We start from the raw sequence: 23,044 nt of genomic DNA, 5'->3' as shown, positions 1-23,044 counted from the left end.
TACACCCAGGAGGAGTAGAAGGCAGGAAATAATCAAACTCAGAGCTGAAATCAACCAAGTAGAAACAAAAAGGACCATAGAAAGAATCAACAGAACCAAAAGTTGGTTCTTTGAGAAAATCAACAAGATAGATAAAACCTTAGCCAGACTAACGAGAGGACACAGAGAGTGTGTCCAAATTAACAAAATCAGAAATGAAAAGGGAGACATAACTACAGATTCGGAGGAAATTCAAAAAATCATCAGATCTCACTATAAAAACCTATATTCAACAAAATTTGAAAATCTTCAGGAAATAGACAATTTCCTAGACAGATACCAGGTATCGAAGTTAAATCAGGAACAGATAAACCAGTTAAACAACCTCATAACTCCTAAGGAAATAGAAGCAGTCATTAAAGGTCTCCCAACCAAAAAGAGCCCAGGTCCAGACGGGTTTAGTGCAGAATTCTATCAAACCTTCATAGAAGACCTCATACCAATATTATCCAAACTATTCCACAAAATTGAAACAGATGGAGCCCTACCGAATTCCTTCTACGAAGCCACAATTACTCTTATACCTAAACCACACAAAGACACAACAAAGAAAGAGAACTTCAGACCAATTTCCCTTATGAATATCGACGCAAAAATACTCAATAAAATTCTGGCAAACCGAATTCAAGAGCACATCAAAACAATCATCCACCATGATCAAGTAGGCTTCATCCCAGGCATGCAGGGATGGTTTAATATACGGAAAACCATCAACGTGATCCATTATATAAACAAACTGAAAGAACAGAACCACATGATCATTTCATTAGATGCTGAGAAAGCATTTGACAAAATTCAACACCCCTTCATGATAAAAGTCCTGGAAAGAATAGGAATTCAAGGCCCATACCTAAACATAGTAAAAGCCATATACAGCAAACCACTTGCTAACATTAAACTAAATGGAGAGAAACTTGAAGCAATCCCACTAAAATCAGGGACTAGACAAGGCTGCCCACTCTCTCCCTACTTATTCAATATAGTTCTTGAAGTTCTAGCCAGAGCAATCAGACAACAAAAGGAGATCAAAGGGATACAGATCGGAAAAGAAGAGGTCAAAATATCACTATTTGCAGATGACATGATAGTATATTTAAGTGATCCCAAAAGTTCCACCAGAGAACTACTAAAGCTGATAAACAACTTCAGCAAAGTGGCTGGGTATAAAATTAACTCAAATAAATCAGTTGCCTTCCTCTATACAAAAGAGAAACAAGCCGAGAAAGAAATTAGGGAAACGACACCCTTCATAATAGACCCAAATAATATAAAGTACCTCGGTGTGACTTTAACCAAGCAAGTAAAAGATCTGTACAATAAGAACTTCAAGACACTGAGGAAAGAAATTGAAGAAGACCTCAGAAGATGGAAAGATCTCCCATGCTCATGGATTGGCAGGATTAATATAGTAAAAATGGCCATTTTACCAAAAGCAATCTACAGATTCAATGCAATCCCCATCAAAATACCAATCCAATTCTTCAAAGAGTTAGACAGAACAATTTGCAAATTCATCTGGAATAACAAAAAACCCAGGATAGCTAAAGCTATCCTCAACAATAAAAGGACTTCAGGGGGAATCACTATCCCTGAACTCAAGCAGTATTACAGAGCAATAGTGATAAAAACTGCATGGTATTGGTACAGAGACAGACAGATAGACCAATGGAATAGAATTGAAGACCCAGAAATGAACCCACACACCTATGGTCACTTGATTTTTGACAAAGGAGCCAAAACCATCCAATGGAAAAAAGATAGCATTTTCAGCAAATGGTGCTGGTTCAACTGGAGGGCAACATGTAGAAGAATGCAGATCGATCCATGCCTATCACCCTGTACAAAGCTTAAGTCCAAGTGGATCAAGGACCTCCACATCAAACCAGACACACTCAAACTAATAGAAGAAAAACTAGGGAAGCATCTGGAACACATGGGCACTGGAAAAAATTTCCTGAACAAAACACCAATGGCTTATGCTCTAAGATCAAGAATCGACAAATGGGATCTCATAAAACTGCAAAGCTTCTGTAAGGCAAAGGAAACTGTGGTTAGGACAAAACGGCAACCAACAGATTGGGAAAAGATCTTTACCAATCCTACAACAGATAGAGGCCTTATATCCAAAATATACAAAGAACTCAAGAAGTTAGACTGCAGGGAAACAAATAACCCTATTAAAAAATGGGGTTCAGAACTAAACAAAGAATTCACAGCTGAGGAATGCCGAATGGCTGAGAAACACCTAAAGAAATGTTCAACATCTTTAGTCATAAGGGAAATGCAAATCAAAACAACCCTGAGATTTCACCTCACACCAGTGCGATTGGCTAAGATCAAAAACTCAGGTGACAGCAGATGCTGGCGAGGATGTGGAGAAAGAGGAACACTCCTCCATTGTTGGTGGGATTGCAGACTGGTAAAACCATTCTGGAAATCAGTCTGGAGGTTCCTCAGAAAATTGGACATTGAACTGCCTGAGGATCCAGCTATACCTCTCTTGGGCATATACCCAAAAGATGCCTCAACATATAAAAGAGACACGTGCTCCACTATGTTCATCGCAGCCTTATTTATAATAGCCAGAAAATGGAAAGAACCCAGATGCCCTTCAACAGAGGAATGGATACAGAAAATGTGGTATATCTACACAATGGAATATTACTCAGCTATCAAAAACAACGACTTTATGAAATTCGTAGGCAAATGGTTGGAACTGGAAAATATCATCCTGAGTGAGCTAACCCAATCACAGAAAGACATACATGGTATGCACTCATTGATAAGTGGCTATTAGCCCAAATGCTTGAATTACCCTAGATCCGTAGAACAAACGAAACTCAAGACGGATGATCAAAATGTGAATGCTTCACTCCTTCTTTAAATGAGGAAAAAGAATACCCTTGGCAGGGAAGGGAGAGGCAAAGATTAAAACAGAGACTGAAGGAACACCCATTCAGAGCCTGCCCCACATGTGGCCCATACATATACAGCCACCCAATTAGACAAGATGGATGAAGCAAAGAAGTGCAGACCGACAGGAGCCGGATGTAGATCGCTCCTGAGAGACACAGCCAGAATACAGCAAATATAGAGGCGAATGCCAGCAGCAAACCACTGAACTGAGAATAGGTCCCCTATTGAAGGAATCAGAGAAAGAACTGGAAGAGCTTGAAGGGGCTCGAGACCCCAAAGTACAACAATGCCAACCAACCAGAGCTTCCAGGGACTAAGCCACTACCTAAAGACTATACATGGACTGACCCTGGACTCTGACCCCATAGGTAGCAATGAATATCCTAGTAAGAGCACCAGTGGAAGGGGAAGCCCTGGGTCCTGCTAAGACTGAACCCCCAGTGAACTAGTCTATGGGGGGAGGGCGGCAATGGGGGGAGGGTTGGGAGGGGGACACCCATAAGGAAGGGGAGGGGGGAGGGATTAGGGGATGTTTGCCTGGAAACCAGGAAAGGGAATAACACTCGAAATGTAAATAAGAAACACTCAAGTTAATAAAAAAAAAATTTTTCCTTGGTAGTTTTTCCCAGTCCCTTTTTCAGATGACTTTTTGCAAAGGCCATGATTCTTAAGAAATTATAGTTATTAACCCCACTCTGTACTATGATACTGTTTTAGTATCATTTTCCATCAACTTTAATTTTGACCTTTTACCATTAATAACCATTTGCCAAAATTCTTTCTTCCCAGTACTTCCAACTTTTTGTTTCCTCTTTATTAGCATTGTTTTACATTTATGATATGGGAATAATTGTAATCAAGCCATCTTATCACAGGACACAATCTACTGTTTCTCCAACATTAGCCTTGATTTTAATTTCACCTTAATAATCTTCATCTATTAATCCTGGATATATAATAAACTATGAAAGTACTTCCCAAACTTACTCCTACTGTTCCTGTAGTAATAAGACCATATATGCCAGAAGCTATTTTATAACAAGGAATTTTTAGAGATAGTATAAAGTACTTACTGTCATGTCAAGAGCAGCACTATCTGAAGCCATGCGTAATATATTACCAATACTGAGGTTATATTTTCCTACTTTCTTTGTTGGTGAGCTTTTTCATTGCCAATAGGATTTTTTTCTTTGATTTTTCTTTTCTTTTGTTGAATATTTTTTATTTACATTTCAAATGTTATCCCCTTCCCCCACCCAACCACCCACCTCTTCCCATCTCCCTGCCCTGACATTCCCCTACACTGGGAATAGCAGAACCAAGGGCTTCTCCTCCCACTGGTGCCCACCAAGGCCATCCTCTGCTACATATGCAGCTGGAGCCCCAGGGCTGTCCATGTGTACTCTTTGGGTAGTGTTTTAGTCGCTGGGAGCTCTGGTTGCTTGGCATTATTGTTCTTATGGGGTTCTTATTTAGCTCCTGCTGCTATAATATTCTTGGTTCATGGTTTTTGTTCTTGGGGTCTTGGCTAGACCCCCTCATCTGATTTTCCAACGGTAAAAAAAATCAGTTTGGAGATCTCTTATTGATCAGCATCTCTTAGCCCAATGTCTGCCTTTTCCACCCCTAGTATAAATTCTTGGAGGTATATTTTGATTATTTTAAAAAGGGGAATTTTTTAAATAAGGAAGAGTGAGAGTTAAAACATTTACCTGAGTCACATTATATACAGGTACAACATCACCAGCAGCTTTTATTAGTAAGACCACCTTGAGCTGTTTAAGTCTTAACACTTCTTATTCTTTATTTGCCAGACTTAAGTTGCACCTTTCTTACATCTGGATCTGCTATTACTCATAGCACTGCTGAAGTTTATCATCCCGAAATGTCGATTTAATCCTCCCCAGGAATTTGATTAATTTTAGTAACAGACAGTCCTTTTTCCTGGTTTTTTTAGCCTTGTCCAAGTCCTTAAAGCCACTAAACACTTCATTTTTAATAAGAAGTGTTCTGATTGGTTTATTCCTTGTAAAAGACTTTTTTGAATTTTGAATTTATATCCTTCCTATTCATTTTGGAGTTATTTTATTTTTTATTTTCATACACTTCTTTTGAGAAAGCACCTTTTTTATTTTCACACCCTTCCTCATTTTTCAGGAAGAACCTTTTTTATTTTCATTCTGTTTATTTCCAATAAACATTAACTTTCCATATGTATGCTCTTGAGATTATACGTATACTCTCAAAACAGCTAGTAAATTTTCCACAGGCTCTGCCAAAATCCACAATTTCTGCCACCTTAAGTCCTGGTGGGTCAAAGACTCCTCTCCCTTCAGGTCCATCAGATTGGATATCATTTGTTGGTTGATAGAGAAAAACTCAACTAGATGCTAAGCTTCTTAGATAGATGGACACACAGCTAGCTCACTCCAGTTACTTCATTCAAGCATTGTACAAGGTTCACTGGGGCTGGGAAAGGTTTCAACCATCAAAGTTACCTCACTCTTACCACCTTGGAGAGCAGGCAACCTACACAAATCTTAGTTCCTTTGACCATAGCTGTAATCAAAATAAAAACCTCCACATTTCACAGGAGTGTCTCAGGACCGAGGTTTATGTGGCTGCAAGCTTTCATATAGCACAGAGTGAAGACTCTCTAGAGAGAAAGCTCTTCAAGATTCAGTCTCAAAACAATTTACCAGCCTCTAATGATGGACCCCAAAAATATCAAAGGCTTTGATGAAACATTTCATTTATAACCAGGCATTGAGGCTTTACTATGCATTTCACTGTAAAGGCTTTACTATAAATGTCACTAGACAGAGGCAACTGGAACAGTCAATCATTCCTGACACACTGAGCTAGGCCATGTGATGAAAGGGCACAGAGGAGAAGAGAGGATGCAGAATGGAGAAGAAAAATAAGAGCCAGGATAATGGGAGGGCTAAAACTGAAAAAAAAAAAAAGGCTGGTAGCCAAAGTCGTTTCTGTTAGGAAGAGGAGGACATCTGGGACAAGGGCAGTGCAGCTTGAAGGGCAGTGCAGCATGTGGCCTGGAGAGTTCAGAGCAGGAAGCGGCATTGGCCAGTGTCTGCTTTGATATGCTAAATATCAAACTCAGCTTTTAGTCTCTGGTTTGAGACCTAGCACTCTTTGCTAGTAAGTCCATCCCTTCACTAGAACCTACTCCTTTTCAATTTTAGAGTCTACTTAAGATCAAGTGAAATATCCAGTCTGTGTACTGAATAACTATGGAAACTTGGACTTCCTGTCCACATCTAGTTATCGTTGGATTAACTGGACAATGACAAGGTTATTCTAACAAATCTCATATATTTATTCTCTTTCATATAAATTTACAGCTTATTAAAGCTATTTTATTAGAGATTTATTAGTATAAATTTTATATATAATTGTGAAATAAATGACTAGTAGTTAATGCCAGGGTTGAGACCACTTTCTAGACTGCTTCTCTTTGCTCTGCTTTCTCTGGAGATCCCTAGATCCTTTGTTTTCTGCTCAAGACAGTTCTCTAAGAGTTCTCTCTGAACATTCTAAAAAATTCTCTAGATAGCTCATCTCTTGCCCCATCTTTTATATAACATATTAATCCAATCATTTAGTCTGGATTCCCTTTTGATTATCATAAGAATCAGCATCCCATGACCCCAGCACTTTGACTCTTAGGAGACAGCAAGCAAACTTTTTTCTTGGTTCTTTTTTTTTTCCAGAGCAGGGAGTCGAATCCAGGGCCTTGTGCTTGCTACACACTTTTTTCTTAACATTGAAAAATATTTCAGATCTTTGCCTGCCTTTGTTAAGCACACAACAAAATAGTTGGGTGGGATCCTGCCATTTCTATCATGCCTGAACCAGGACCTAAATTTCCTGTGTTCCAGGTTGAGTTTGAACTTAGGAATCTGTGTGCCTTTGTAAGCATAAACAAAAATCTGAGATGGGTGGGATCTCCTGGGATCACCACTTCCTAAATCTCTTTATCTCTTTTTATATAAATATATATTATTAGAAAACATATATAATATATTCACATATATTTAAATATAAATTCAATCATCTGAAATAAATGTATATGTTATGTTGTTTATAATTATATATATTTGTATAGAGATATTTGTTTTATATATATTTATATACATATATAAATATATAATAAAAGTTCATATATAAATAGCATTAATATGAGAATATATATTCTAAATTTATTGGGATATATTATATAATATATAAAGAGAAATTTATTCTTTAAGTTCTGTTACACTAGAAAACCCTAATATATCCCCATCATATGTTATACACATATATATATATATATATATATATATATATATATATATATATATATATATATATATATATATATAAAACAGTATACTGTTTGCAATAATATGCTAACAAATTCCATCTCTTAATTTTGATGCTGTAAGATGTTAGGCACCTCCAAGAAATTCCTGTTTCAAGGTTGATCACTTAGATGAAATCTGTCCTTTCCTCACGGGCTTGAAGAAACTTCCTAGTCATTCAAAGGAGTTATTCTCTTTATGTTTGGCAAAAGGAACACACAGATTTCCATTAACATATGGTTATTATGACTACTAGCATGTTAAAGATGTTGCTAGTTCTAGACTCCCTCAGTCCCTCTCACAAGTCCACACCCCAACTCACAGGCTGCCTTTCTCCCAAGTATCCATTCTCATATAAAACAAGGAATTTCTCTACCTCCAACCCATTACTTTTCTCTAATTTCCAAGAACAGACACTCTTGGCCATTCGGAATAAACTTTGTGGGGGGGCGGGTATTTTCATCCATGGAGCTGCTCTTTAAGTTTCTTTACTGTCCCCGTCTTTCATTAATAAGCCAGCCCAACTTCTCAACAGCAGCAACAGCCGAGGTACTTTAAATCCAAACTTAGCTTCCTACCGGTGTCTTTTTAAATTCATACTTGTGTAATTCAAGAAACGTGTAAGGAACCTAAAAGGACACAGGAAAAAAAGTTAATCTGATCACCATTTTTCCCTGAGTGACCTCATTGGTACATAGGAACTGAAGGTTAACTTTTCACTAATTTCTGACCAAAAAATTCACTAGGTGCTGGTGCCGGAAACAGAGAAATCATGGCTAAAAGAAAAGGACCAATAGGATGGGGCCTCTTTAAAAATGGGATAAGGGTCGTGGCTTTGAGGTGTTCAGACCCCTTGAGTCTTTGCGTGGCACTAGAGGCTAAGGGGCGGGATTTGGCAGGCGCTAAGATCCCTTGAGCCTTTGCATGGCGCTAAGAGCTAAGGGGCGTGGCTTTGCAGACGTTGAGATCCCTTGAGCCTTTGCGTGGCGCTAAGGTCTAAGGGGCGTGGCTTTGCAGGCGTTGAGATCCCTTGAGCCTTTGCGTGACCCTAGGGGCTAAGGGGCGTGGCTTTGCAGGCGTTGAGATCCCTTGAAACTTTGCGTGCCCCTGAGGGCTAAGGGGTGGGGTTTGGCAGGAGTTGAGATCCCTTGAGTCTTTACGTGGCACTCTAAGGGCTAAGGGGTGTGGCTTTGCAGGCCCTGAGATCCCTTGAGCCTTTGCGTGGCGCTAAGGACTAAGGGGTGTGGCTTTGCAGGCGTTGAGATCCCTTGAGCCTTTGCGTGGTGCTAAGGGCTAAGGGGCGTGGCTTTGCAGGCGTTGAGATCCCTTGAGCCTTTGCGTGGCGCTAAGGCTGTTGGGAGTTTTCATTTCTCAGCGTCGAGCGGTTGGGTCCGCCATGTTCTCTCTCTGATTGCCGTTGCTGGGCGCCACCTTTCCTTCACGTCGGTGGTCACTTTGTGGTGTCATAAGGGTGTCGTAGGCTCAGAACAGGGATCAGAAGAAACCGAAGCCATAACGGCCAGAGAAATCTGAGGCGACTCCGGAAAACCTGCCCTTCAGTTACAGACGGAAGTCTACGATTAGAGCTTCTGGCTCCCAAGACGGGGAAAACGGTAAGCGGCTCCTTTGCCGGAAAAGAAAGAATAGGGACCAGTGAGAACCCTCTGTGACAAAGGCGTAGGCCGGCCACAGTTCCTGAATTGTTGGAAACTGGTTTTTGACACGGCCACTCTTGCGCCCAGTCTCAGAGAAACCCAAATCTCTGAATGTTCGGACAGGACAACAGTGAAACAGTGGCTTGTATCTATTGCCCTCATTTTACACTCGAGTTTACCCAATCACCTTTTTCCCTGGTCTCATTGGTACATAGGAACTTAAGGTTTATTTTTCACTAGTTTCTGACCAGAACATTCGCTAAGTACTGGTGTCGGAAATAGAGAAACCATGGCTAAAAGAAAAGGACCAACACAGGAAGGGGCCCCTCTAAGAGTGGGATTTAGAGTCAGGCTGATGCGAATAGTTTGAGTAAGGAGGTGGAAAATGGCTGCCTCTCGTTTTCCTTTTCCGTTTTGTGTTGAGTTAATCTGGAAGCGGCTTAATAGCTGTAAAACTTCTCATCTTTGTTCTTTGCCTAGCTGATGTCTTTACTTACAACTGAGTGCTTTTGGTGATTTTTGGTAATGACCAAGCGACATTTGTTTACGACTTTTCCATGTGCTGGCCTGAAAAATGAGCTGCGATTTTACCCTTCCAGGAGACATATTTTAATTAAACAGTTCTCCGTAAATTGGCCAATGTGCCTCCTGGTTTTTAATATCCCTACAAAAATACGAGTTGGCTAGCAATAAACCTAACTTCAATGATGTGTCATCATGTGTTTTTCTATTGCTCGTATAGAGTGAATAAGATTTGTATAATGTTTTGTGAAAACTAAATTTTATCATATTTTAAAAGTGAAAGTTTCACATTCGTGATTTCTTATGGAAATGTTAACCGCATTTTTGCCAAAAGTTTACATTTTCTGTTCGAGCTTTTTAACTCAAAGATTGTTAGGTGTTCGTGATGTGGTTTTTAACAACATTGCCCGTTTAAGCTGTTCATCTTGTAAATCCAAGGAACATTTGTCTACCTTTACTTATAAAAAATTTGAGGTGTTTTAATGTTCTCAACTTTTAAAAATGAATTTAGAACTATTCAATTAAAGTTTCACTATCTTTTCCTGAGACTCATCACCATTAAGTTAATATAATAAAAATGCCAACTAGTAGCGGTAATCTCAAGCCTAACTTTGAAAAACTAAAAGAACTAACGTTACTTTTTCCTGCGTATGTAATTAACATTTTTGGCATCTGTAAATATGAATCTACATTTATTCATAATTCAAAGCTCACCTGTACAGTTTTACTTTTAACACTTTATTACTTTTAACTTTATTTTTTAAGTTTGTGAAGAATGAAAGCCTGAAGTATTTGTCCTTGGTGTTTCAAGGGTGAGTTCAAAATGGTTTTTTGTTTGTTTCCAGCTTAAAAATAAGTTGCTCACAGAGAGTCAACTAACATGGACTCTGGGTTCACAGAGTGAACTGAGAGTCTGGGAACTTGTAAGTGTTCTTTATTACCCCCCTGCAGATTTGTTGTGGTTGTGAAGCTGGGTGATTAGTGGGACTCCTAACAGTGAGAGGTAGCTACCTCTGACACTTTTGCCTACATTGGGACCCTTTTTCTCCTTCTGGGTTGCCTCATCCTGACTTAAGAAAAGAAATGCATAGTCTTATTGGAACTTAGTATGCCATTTGCTGGATATGGAGGCCTGCCTTTTCTGAAGAGGCGAGTGGATGGGAAGATATAAGGGGATGGGATGGGAGGGGCAGAAGGAATTGAAACTGTAGTTGGGGATGTAATCTATAAGAAAAGAATATATTTTTTTTTTAAATTTAGAAGCTAGCCTTCTCTCACAGAGACGTGGTGTGTGGCAGGTTGGAGTATAACCAGAAGGGCTCCACCCTCTCAGAAAAAGAGGAGAGAGGATAGGGAATGGGGGGGTGGGTTGAGGGAGGGAGTGACTGTGAAGAGGGTAGTGAGTAGGATATTAAATGAATAAAAAACTAGTAAGAGTAAATTTTAAAAAAGAAAGGGTAAATGAAACTTTAAAATTTTTCAGTTTATAAATTAAATGAAGAAAAGGAACTAATTAGGGCTAGGGAAATGGCTCAGCAGTTTAGTAAGAGAGGATGTGCTTAGTGGTCCTTCTGGGACTTGATGTGTCAAGAAGGGTTGGTACACAAGGGGCTTCTTCTGAAGAGAAGGGGAGGGGTAATGGAGGAATTTGTAAGGTGGGACTAGGAGGGGAGCTGTGATTGAGGTGTAATAAGTTATTGAAAAAAATTAAAAGTTGGTTAAATTTATTGCTAATTCTGTGCCTAAATATGCCTCCTTCTGTCTTTGTGGATTTATTTCAAAAGAAAAGGAACATAATGATTTTTTTTTGCCCAATCCATTAGTCCCTTATTCCTTCCCCCCTTTTTATTTTCATTCTGATTTTTTCTGTCTGTAAAAGAGATTTATCTTGTTAGATCATATTTTTAAATCCATTCAGACTATTTGTATTTTGACCAAATATTTTAATTTATTTACATTTCTATTATTGTTTGATAATATTTTTACTGTTGCTGTTTTCCTTTGATTTTTTTCATTCACTACTTCCCTTATATTTTGTTTCCTGCCATTGTAATTTCTTTCTTTAATCTCGTTTTCATTTGTTTTTGTTCTATATATTTTTATTCATTTTCATAGGCTCTACATGTATTTCTATGGGTAATTTGTAGTTTAAATAGACAAAATGTTTTGTAGAATATTTGATCACACTTGAACCCCAAGAATTTTCCAGCTCAACCCTAATACACACCTTTTGGATAAGAGCTTTCTGTATATTGTAAATAGGTTGTTGTGGTGCAACTCAGCCCTAGCATATACCTTAACCCAAGAGCTTTCAGTAAACAAGGTAAATAAAGCTAAAGATAGGTCAAGAGACAGAGCAAGCAACCAATTGACAGGAAGTGAACTAAGAAAATCCAGGAAAAAGAAAGATGAGGGTCTTTGAATTGAAAGGTATTTAAGACAGAATGGAGGAGGAGAGGGAACTTTTTACTTCAGGGAGGACAGTGGAATAGGAAAGTCAGCAGAGCGCTCTCTCTTCTCTGAGCTCGTAGGTTTTCATCTCAGTGTCTGGTTTCCGAGTCTTTGTATAATGAATTGAATATTTGGGATTTTGTTTTTGAAACAGCAAAATAGATCTGTCCTGAAAAGAGTTACACAGATAGTTAGAAATAATAGTTCTGTCTTCCCTAATTTGTACAGGGGCTTTGCATATACATCTGTAAGAAATCATTTTCAACACCATTACAAATCATTGATTTAATGTGCTTTATATGTAATATAATGAAAAGGGAAAGAGATATTCTTTGATTTAAGAAAACAGGTAAGTTTCTCTGTAGAACAGAATTAAGCCAATAGCAAGTTTAACCCCCTCACCACCAAATTTATAAAACCTTTAAATTTTCAGGTTTTTGAAGCAATAAAAACTATAAGATAATGGGGTTTTAAATTTTTTACATAGGATTACTAGAATGATTACATATATTAGAAAACAAAAGTAGGAATTTATAAGATAAAATTGGTACTATGGAGATAATGTGCATAGATATGTGTGCATCTTCTTTCCTTCTGTTTTTTACTTAGAACTTTTCTAGAATAACATTTAAGTTGGCAATTTTTATTTCAAAGAAAAACTCAGGTTTGATTTTCACCTCAGTGATGTTTAAGGCTATAAAAAACTTATTCTTAGGGTTACCTTTTTTCATTACTATTAGTAAATAAGATTGAGTGTTTACATTTTTGTAATTTACTCAAAAGCTAGATTCCAGGTTGTGATCATACTTTGCTTAGCATTTATATGAAAATGACATTGCTTTTGCTTTCTGTGCTTCTGTTTATAAAGACAAATCTATTTGAATATTTGTGGAGAAAAATTAATTCAAAATATCACATGATTTCTAAAACACTGTTAAGTGTTTCAAGTATATTCCCAATCAATGCCTTTTTCTTTGGCTTTTCTCTTTCTATTGTTTCTGGATTTAGTTTTGTGCTCGTGTTTTCCTTTAGGTGAACGTATCAGTTGTTATTATTTTAGATAAATGTCAGATCATTCCTTTTTACCGGCTTGGGTTTGTTTAGTTGTCTGAAAGCTGCTGTGTTTATTGAGATATAATACTTGTTAAAGAGTTTTCTCTCCAAAATCATTCACTACTGGATCTTGGATACACACATCTGGCTGGCCAGGGTTATGCTGCTTCTGCCTCTACCTCCATGGCAGCTTGGCTACCTGCCCAATGCAGGCTGCCTAAACCCCATCCTACTCTTCTAAGAATTGTAACCTCCCAGCTTTCCCACTCTGGTCAAGTGAACAAAAAGCAGGTGACAAATGGAATCTGTGAGTTTGGCTTTGTTTTCAGAGCTTGTCTTGTGGGATGAAACTTTGTTTGCTATTTGATGAAACATTTTGTTTTCAAGGGTATATTCAAGAAATGCCAACTTGTAGGCCTTAGATATTTGGTCTAGTCCTGTTCAGGCCAGACTTAGATTTCATTAGAATTCACTTAAACGAACAACAAGGAATTTTATTTTCATATTTATAGTATTAGTTACAAATCATTGGGCTAAGTATTATTGTGACTTTTAAATCAGTACTTTAAGGTTTTGTTGCAAAGAACTCCCAACATAAATAATACATGAGGATTCTAATTGATATACGTTGCCTTCCGCTTAAGAACTAGCAAAATTTTTTCCTTGGTAGAACAGCCAGTATAATGATATGACCCTATCAAGGAGATTTAAACTATCACTGAAATTAAACTTTGCCTTTGTCTCATTTTTATAATTCTGTACTACTGATTGTAGAGACCTGGTTAAATTTAGAATTTACATTAAAGTTGTAGTAAGTCCTTACTTACCTTTTTCATTATTTTCCTAGTTTTAAATAAAATAATATCAATATAATTGTTCTTAAATTGGAGATTTTAGGGGATGGCATATGGTAATACTTTATTTTTTGTAAGTAGATTATAATTTCTTCTCTTAGGACAAATGAATAAACAAAGAAACTAAAAAAGGGACATGACGGTCACAACTCGTGGCTCTCCAGTGGGAGAGAATGAGAGCCAGGGACAGGCTCCTGATGGGCAATCTCAGCCTTCTTTCCAACAGAACCAGGTAAGATGATGGCATGTTGTTTTAGGGACCATAGGATATGAACAATTGGATTATGTTACAAATAATTTATAATCATCAAAGCTTACACTAAAGAAAAATGACTATGCTGTTAGAAATAGGAAAAAATTAAGTGTTCTATGTTCGTAAGACATAGAATTGTGGTTTTATGTCTAAAGATAATTGTGAATATGAGAGCAAAATTATTTATTATAATTGATTAATTATAGTAATTGGTAAATTACTAAAAACTAAAAATGTGTTTACAAAATTTAGTCATGGTATTCACAAATGTGTTTATTTAAATTGTAGGAACTGTTACTTCCAGGATTTTCCACCTTAGGAAAAATAAAAGTTTTAGAACTGAGGCAAAGCTATACCCGAATTAATTTTTGTTACTTTTTTTGTTGTATCTGGAGCTATGGGCCCCTCCCTTTACACTCCTTGATTAGTGGTCTCATCCCTAGGAGCACTGGGGGATCTAGCCAGCCAACATTGTTCTTCCTACAGGGTTGCACTTTCCCTCCATTCCCCTAGTCCTTTTGCCAGCTCCCCCAATGGGGTCCCCAAGCTCAATCTGAGGGTTGGCTCCAAGCATCCACACCTGTATTGATCAGTTGACTTCCCAGGGAACAGCCACAACAGGTTAGGTTCCTATCAGAAAGCACCTCTTGGCAACAACAACAGTGTCTGCAGACAGGATGGATTGCCAGGTAGTGCAGCCCCCTGGTGACCCTTCCTTTAGTCTCTGCTCCATATTTGTCCCTTTCTTCTCTTGGACAGGAATATTGTTGGGTTAAAACTTTTTCTATATAATATTTTATCTCTTTTTTTAAAAATTTCATTTCGGCTTACATTTTTTTCTCACCTTGTCTTTTTTGTCTGTTCAGATCCCTTAACGTTTCAAATATATAGACTGATGGGTTCACAATCCTTGCTATTGCTGTGCCGTTGTTAGGACAGTATCAGTCCTAATGATCCTAATTTCTGTTCATACTTAATTTCCTTCCTCCTACACCCCAACTCTTCAGTATGCCTTGAAATTTGTAGATGAAATGTGATCACACTGTGTGGAAACAAACTTTTTTTTAACTTTTTTTGATGTAATGGTTAGTTTCGAGGAAAATAAAGCAATGGTTATTTTCAATGTTTTAGCTCGTTTTTGCTCATGAGCTTTTACATTCCCAAGTGCTATTTTCCTTAATCATTATCTCATGTATAACATTGGTTACAGAGAGCTGGAATTGCAGGTTTTTTCTTTTTCTCGTGTATAAGGGGTATGGTTGGATATCTTTCTCTTTTCCAGGGACATTTACACTGTGCTCTAAATCCTACTATGTGGGTAACAAAAACTATCTGTTGAAGTCAACCTAAGTGAACAGAATGGTCTGGAACATTTTAAAATTGTGGCTGTTCCCCTCTGAAATACAAAAATATGTTTCTTAATTGAAAATATGGATGGGATATTTCTCTCATCTTCATTATGATTATTTGACAAAAAGAATTATATATCCTTAGATTCAATAGGAATTTATAACCTGCATACTTCACAAAATCAGACTTTTAATACTTGGTCAGAAGTATGATTCATATTTGTGTACCTCGTATTAGATCCTTTAGAGATTTTTTTCTTTTATTTTTAGTGGATTTTTAAATTTATATTTCAAATGTTACCCATTTCCCAGTCTCCTCCCCCTTCTATGAGGGTGACCTCCCCAACCACCCACACCTTTCCCCCTCTCCTTCCCCGACATTCTCCTGCACTGGGGAGTCCAGCCTTGGCAAGACCAAGGGCCTCTCCTACCATTAGTGCCCACCAAGGCCATTGTCTGTTACATATGCAGCTGGAGCCATGTGCACTCTCAGAGATTTTAAATCTATTCAAATTTTCTTCACAACTCATCTTGGAAAAGGTTCTAGAAGTGTGGGATTCATTAAAATTGTTAGAAAAAAAATGTTTGTTGGAATACAGTCCTTAGTATTATTTTCTAATGTTTCTTATTCCTGTGAAATTGGAAAGTAGTGTTCATATGTCTGCATTATTTCAGTTTCCATTTTCTTGGTGAATCTAATGAAAAAACTGATAATTTGCTTATAGTTTTTTTTTCCTTTTTTTTTTTATTAACTTGAGTGTTTCTTATTTACATTTTGAATGTTATTCCCTTTCCCGGTTTCCAGGCAAACATCCCCCTAATCCCTCCCCCTCCCCTTCTTTATGGGTGTTCCCCTCCCCACCCTCCCCCCATTACTGCCCTCCCCCCCAACAATCACGTTCACTGGGGGTTCAGTCGTAGCAGGACCAAGGGCTTCCCCTTCCACTGGTGATCTTACTAGAATATTCATTGCTACCTATGAGGTCAGAGTCCAGGGTCAGTCCATGTATAGTCTTTAAGAGGTAGCTTAGTCCCTGGAAGCTCTGGTTGATTGGCATTGTTGTTCATAAGGGGTATCGAGCTCCTTCAAGCTCTTCGAGTTCTTTCTCTGATTCCTTCAACAGGGGTCCCGTTCTCAGTTCAGTGGTTTGCTGCTGGCATTCGCCCCTGTATTTGCTGTATTCTGGCTGTGTCTCTCAGGAGCGATCTACATCCGGCTCCTGTCGGTCTGCACTTCTTTGCTTCATCCATCTTGTCTAATTGGATGGCTGTATATGTGTGGGCCACATATGGGGCAGGCTCTGAATGGTGTTCCTTCTGTGTCTGTTTTATCTTTGCCTCTCTATTCCCTGCCAAGGGTATTCTTGTTCCCCTTTTAAAGAAGGAGTGAAGCATTCACATTTTGATCATCTGTCTTGAGTTTCATTTGTTCTAGGCATCTAGGGTAATTCAAGCATTTGGGCTAATAGCCACTTATCAGTGAGTGCATACCATGTATGTCTTTCTGTGTTTGGGTTAGCTCACTCAGGATGATATTTTCCAGTTCCAACCATTTGCCTACGAATTTCATAAAGTCGTTGTTTTTGATAGCTGAGTAATATTCCATTGTGTAGATGTACCACACTTTCTGTATCCATTCCTCTGTTGAAGGGCATCTGGGTTCTTTCCAGCTTCTGGCTATTATAAACAAGGCTGCAATGAACATAGTGGAGGACATGTCTTTTTTATATGTTGGGGCATCTTTTGGGTATATGCCCAAGAGAGGTATAGCTGGATCCTCAGGCAGTTCAATGTCCAATTTTCTGAGGATCCTCCAGACTGATTTCCAGAATGGTTTTACCAGTCTGCAATCCCACCAACAATGGAGGAGTGTTCCTCTTTCTCCACATCCTCGCCAGCATCTGCTGTCACCTGAGTTTTTGATCTTAGCCATTCTCACTGGTGTGAGGTGAAATCTCAGGGTTGTTTTGATTTGCATTTCCCTTATGACTAAAGATGTTGAACATTTCTTTAGGTGTTTCTCCGCCATTCGGCATTCCTCAGCTGTGAATTGTTTGTTTAGCTCTGAGCCCCATTTTTTAATAGGGTTATTTGTTTCCCTGCGGTCTAACTTCTTTAGTTCTTTGTATATTTTGGATATAAGGCCTCTATCTGTTGTAGGATTGGTAAAGATCTTTTCCCAATCTGTTGGTTGCCGTTTTGTCCTAACCACAGTGTCCTTTGCCTTACAGAAGCTTTGCAGTTTTATGAGATCCCATTTGTCGATTCTTGATCTTAGAGCATAAGCCATTGGTGTTTTGTTCAGGAAATTTTTTCCAGTGCCCATGTGTTCCAGATGCTTCCCTAGTTTTTCTTCTATTAGTTTGAGTGTGTCTGCTTTGATGTGGAGGTCCTTGATCCACTTGGACCTTAAGCTTTGTACAGGGTGATAAGCATGGATCGATCTGCATTCTTCTACATGTTGACCTCCAGTTGAACCAGCACCATTTGCTGAAAATGCTATCTTTTTTCCATTGGATGGTTTTGGCTCCTTTGTCAAAAATCAAGTGACCATAGGTGTGTGGGTTCATTTCTGGGTCTTCAATTCTATTCCATTGGTCTATCTGTCTGTCTCTGTACCAATACCATGCAGTTTTTATCACTATTGCTCTGTAATACTGCTTGAGTTCAGGGATAGTGATTCCCCCTGAAGTCCTTTTATTGTTGAGGATAGCTTTAGCTATCCTGGGTTTTTTGTTATTCCAGATGAATTTGCAAATTGTTCTGTCTAACTCTTTGAAGAAATGGATTGGTATTTTGATGGTGATTGCATTGAATCTGTAGATTGCTTTTGGTAAAATGGCCATTTTTACTATATTAATCCTGCCAATCCATGAGCATGGGAGATCTTTCCATCTTCTGAGGTCTTCTTCAATTTCCTTCTTCAGTGTCTTGAAGTTCTTATTGAACAGATCTTTTACTTGCTTGGTTAAAGTCACTCCGAGGTACTTTATACTATTTGGGTCTATTATGAAGGGTGTCGTTTCCCTAATTTCTTTCTCGGCTTGTTTCTCTTTTGTATAGAGGAAGGCAACTGATTCATTTGAGTTAATTTTATACCGAGCCACTTTGCTGAAGTTGTTTATCAGCTTTAGTAGTTCTCTGGTGGAACTTTTGGGATCACTTAAATATACTATCATATCATCTTCAAATAGTGATATTTTGACTTCTTCTTTTCCGATCTGTATCCCCTTGACCTCGTTTCATTGTCTGATTTCTCTGGCTAGAACTTCAAGAACTATATTGAATAAGTAGGGAGAGAGTGGGCAGCCTTATCTAGTCCCTGATTTTAGTGGGATTGCTTCAAGTTTCTCTCCATTTAGTTTAATGTTAGCAACTGGTTTGCTGTATATGGCTTTTACTATGTTCAGGTATGGGCCTTGAATTCCTATTCTTTCCAGGACGTTTATCATGAAGGGGTGTTGAATTTTGTCAAATGCTTTCTCAGCGTCTAATGAAATGATCATGTGGTTTTGTTCTTTCAGTTTGTTTATATAATGGATCACGTTGATGGTTTTCCGTATATTGAACCATCCCTGCATGCCTGGGATGAAGCCTACTTGGTCATGGTGGATGATTGTTTTGATGTGCTCTTGGATTCGGTTTGCCAGAATTTTGTTGAGTATTTTTGCGTCGATATTCATAAGGGAAATTGGTCTGAAGTTCTCTTTCTTTGTTGTGTCTTTGTGTGGTTTAGGTATAAGAGTAATTGTGGCTTCGTAGAAGGTATTCGGTAGTGATCCATCTGTTCAATTTTGTGGAATAGTTTAGATAATATTGGTATGAGGTCTTCTGTGAAGGTTTGATCGAATTCTGCACTAAACCCGTCTGGACCTTGGCTCTTTTTGGTTGGGAGACCTTTAATGACTGCTTTTATTTCCTTAGGAGTTATGAGGTTGTTTAACTGGTTTATCTGTTCCTGATTTAACTTCGATACCTGGTATCTGTCTAGGAAATTGTCCATTTCCTGAAGATTTTCAAGTTTTGTTGAATATAGGTTTTTATAGTAAGATCTGATGATTTTTTGAATTTCCTCCGAATCTGTAGTTATGTCTCCCTTTTCATTTCTGACTTTGTTAATTTGGACGCACTCTCTGTGTCCTCTCGTTAGTCTGGCTAAGGGTTTATCTATCTTGTTGATTTTCTCAAAGAACCAACTTTTGGTTCTGTTGATTCTTTCTACGGTCCTTTTTGTTTCTACTTGGTTGATTTCAGCTCTGAGTTTGATTATTTCCTGCCTTCTACTCCTCCTGGGTGTATTTGCTTCTTTTTGTTCTAGAGCTTTTAAGTGTGCTGTCAAGCTGCTGACATATGCTCTTTCCTGTTTCTTTCTGCAGGCACTCAGCGCTATGAGTTTTCCTCTTAGCACAGCTTTCATTGTGTCCCATAAGTTTGGGTATGTTGTACCTTCATTTTCATTAAATTCTAATAAGTTTTTAATTTCTTTCTTTATTTCTTCCTTGACCAGGTTATCATTGAGTAGAGCATTGTTCAATTTCCAAGTATATGTGGACATTCTTCCTTGATTGTTATTGAAGACCAGTTTTAGGCCGTGGTGGGCCGATAGCACGCATGGGATTATTTCTATCTTTCTGTACCTGTTGAGGCCCGTTTTTTGACCAATTATATGGTCAATTTTGGAGAAAGTACCATGAGGAGCTGAGAAGAAGGTATATCCTTTTGCTTTAGGATAGAATGTTCTATAAATATCCGTTAGGTCCATTTGGCTCATGACTTCTCTTAGTCTGTCTACATCTCTGTTTAATTTCTGTTTCCATGATCTGTCCATTGAAGAAAGTGGGGTGTTGAAATCTCCCACTATTATTGTGTGAGGTGCAATGTGTGTTTTGAGCTTTAGTAAGGTTTCTTTTACATATGTAGGTGCGCTTGTATTTGGGGCATAGATATTTAGGATTGAGAGTTCATCTTGGTGGATTTTTCCTTTGATGAATATGAATATATCTTTTTTGATGACTTTTAGTTGGAAATTGATTTTATTTGATATTAGAATGGCTACTCCAGCTTGCTTCTTCTGACCATTTGCTTGGAAAGTCGTTGTCCAGCCTTTCACTCTGAGGTAGTGTCTGTCTTTGTCTCTGAGGTGTGTTTCCTGTAGGCAGCAGAATGCAGGGTCCTCGTTGCGTATCCACTTTGTTAATCTTTTTCTTTTTATTGGGGAGTTGAGCCCATTTATGTTGAGAGATATTAAGGAATAGTGATTATTGCTTCCCGTTATATTCATATTTGGATGTGAGGTTATGTTTGTGTGCTTTCTTTCTCTTTGTTTTGTTGCCAAGACGATTAGTTTCTTGCTTCTTCTAGGGTATAGCTTGCCTCCTTATGTTGGGCTTTACCATTTATTATCCTTTGTAGTGCTGGATTTGTAGAAAGATATTGTGTAAATTTGGTTTTGTCATGGAATATCTTGGTTTCTCCATCAATGTTAATTGAGAGTTTTGCTGGATACAGTAACCTGGGCTGGCATTTGTGTTCTCTTAGGGTCTGTATGACATCAGTCCAGGATTTTTTTTCTATGTGTTTGGAGTGGTATGTTTTATTTCAATAAGTTTACTCGCTTTAAACTCAATATGTAGCCAAAACTTGCCTAGAAACTCAAAATCTCTCTGCTCTGTGCAATACAAGGATTTCAGGTGTAAGTCACATACCACTGTCATTTTTTGATACCAGTGTTCATTCATTTGTCCTATTTTAATTTTAAGTATTAACTTTGAAATTTTTTTAATTTAATTTAGAAGTTTGAGTATCCACTTAACTAATCTATAAACCTAATCCATTTTTATTTTCCCTGTTAATTTAGTACAACCTTTTACTGTGTAATATAGGAATTTTCTATAATAATTTTATATAATAACATAGAAATTTTACTCTTAAGTAGAGAAATGTTAAATGTCCAATTAATAAGTTTGTTTTTTCTGGACAGGTTGTATTGGAGATTTGAATTCATTCGTGAAGATTAATAAATAGAGCAAGATAAAATAATAGCCTATTCTGTTTTTCTCTTTGGGCTTCAAATTACTGGCATCAAACTTTATAGCATTATGCATTACTATATAAAAACACTACTTACAAGTTATATACCTATTTCCAGGTCACAGGTTTTAGGATATTTTCCTTATCCTGTGATTCCTGTCTCTCACTTAATAAACTGGGCTTTGGAAGAATGCCAGAAAACTTCTCCACTTCTTTTTAAACTTTTGTTATTCACAAGTATAGCACCTGACCATTGTGAATGTTTATCCAGAAATCAAATTTGTTAAGTTTTGTAGACTATGCACTACACTTTGTATAACACAGCATTGCAGTGAATTTTGAGCTAATACTAATTCTGCTTGTCTCTATAGTTGACGTATCAGAATTGATTAACAAACATAACTATCCTTTGTTTTTTAAATATTTTATTTTCATAATATTGCCATTGATTACTCTTATTGTTGTTTCTAACTATTAATAATGTGTGTGGTGATTTATGTATCTCTGAAAGTTTACAATTAAAATTAAGTAGTTATATTTGTTTTAGTAGTAATTTTTTAAAAATACCAGTTGTAATTTGACTTAATTAATATAGTGTTACATAATAATTATTTTAATCTGTGGAAAAATGCCTCCAGGTTAGTGGAAAGAAGGCCACAGATCAGCAATAATACTCCAGTTCCTAAATACATAGTGTATATCAAATAATTATAAGTATTACAGATATGTGAATTTCTAAGTTCTATACGTGTATTTATAGATAGTTAAGTCTGGGATTTTTAACTTTTAATTAAGATCTCATCATCTGATTCTTCCAATGAGAATTCTCCAGCAACTCCTCCTGATGAACAAGGCCAAGGTGATGCTCCACCACAGCATGAAGAAGAAGACCCTACATTTCCTCATGCTGACCTGGCAAAGTTAGAAGACATGATCAACAGGTGCATTCTATTTATACGTTAATTGCTGGAAAGAATGGATTTGCTTTCGGACAACAAATTAAGTGGTATTAAATAGAGGAATGTGGAGGGACAATGAATCGCCTAATTTTGGGCAATTTTCTTCCCTATGTTCTGGTTTTCCAATCTACCATTCTACCAATAATAATCTTTCTTTTTTTTAAGTTTCTTGGTACTTGTACTCTGTTAGTATATTTATTGATTGTGTTAGGGTTCTGAAAAATATACATGACTACAGAAAGAACAACTACATTTGACGTGTCTCACAAATCTTCTCTGTCAAACATATTTAAAGATCAGGAATTCAACTTTCTGATCTACCGAGCATCATTTGACGAATGATTGCTTTCGATGTGCATATTTTTTCCAAGTTGTTGAGCATATTTTCTTACTTCTGTAATGCACTCTTCTTTCCCAGCCTTTACCGCTTAAGACTTCCCTTCATTCAGAAAATCTACCTCTTATAGATCAGAATTTTACAGCAACATGTCCTCATGGCTACATCTTCAAAAACACTGATTCCTGAGGATTAGCTAGTAAGACAGATAACATCATCAGATACTTAATTCTGTTATAGATTAAGGAATAAATTTCCGACCAAA

At 37.5% G+C, this 23,044-nt stretch overlaps 1 protein-coding gene across 4 annotated transcripts in view; it reads left to right on the top strand.

Moving 5' to 3' along the window:
* Nucleotides 1-8,581: 8,581 nt before the first annotated feature.
* Usp9y (ubiquitin specific peptidase 9, Y-linked) overlaps nucleotides 8,582-23,044 on the top strand; it is a 144,819-nt gene continuing 130,356 nt past the window's right edge. Inside the window, exons 1-4 of one of the 4 annotated variants that reach the window (XM_039100658.2) lie at nucleotides 8,582-8,929; nucleotides 10,259-10,305; nucleotides 13,953-14,083; nucleotides 22,306-22,424. In XM_039100658.2, the coding sequence (XP_038956586.1) occupies nucleotides 13,988-14,083; nucleotides 22,306-22,424 (215 nt within the window). In that variant the 5' untranslated portion in view covers nucleotides 8,582-8,929; nucleotides 10,259-10,305; nucleotides 13,953-13,987. 4 annotated transcript variants of the gene reach the window in all.

The sequence above is a fragment of the Rattus norvegicus genome, chromosome Y (assembly GCF_036323735.1).
Source record: "Rattus norvegicus strain BN/NHsdMcwi chromosome Y, GRCr8, whole genome shotgun sequence".
Classification (NCBI taxonomy): domain Eukaryota; kingdom Metazoa; phylum Chordata; class Mammalia; order Rodentia; family Muridae; genus Rattus; species Rattus norvegicus.
Note: the sequence above shows the minus strand (reverse complement) of the source record. Positions and strands in the feature narration are given on the sequence as shown.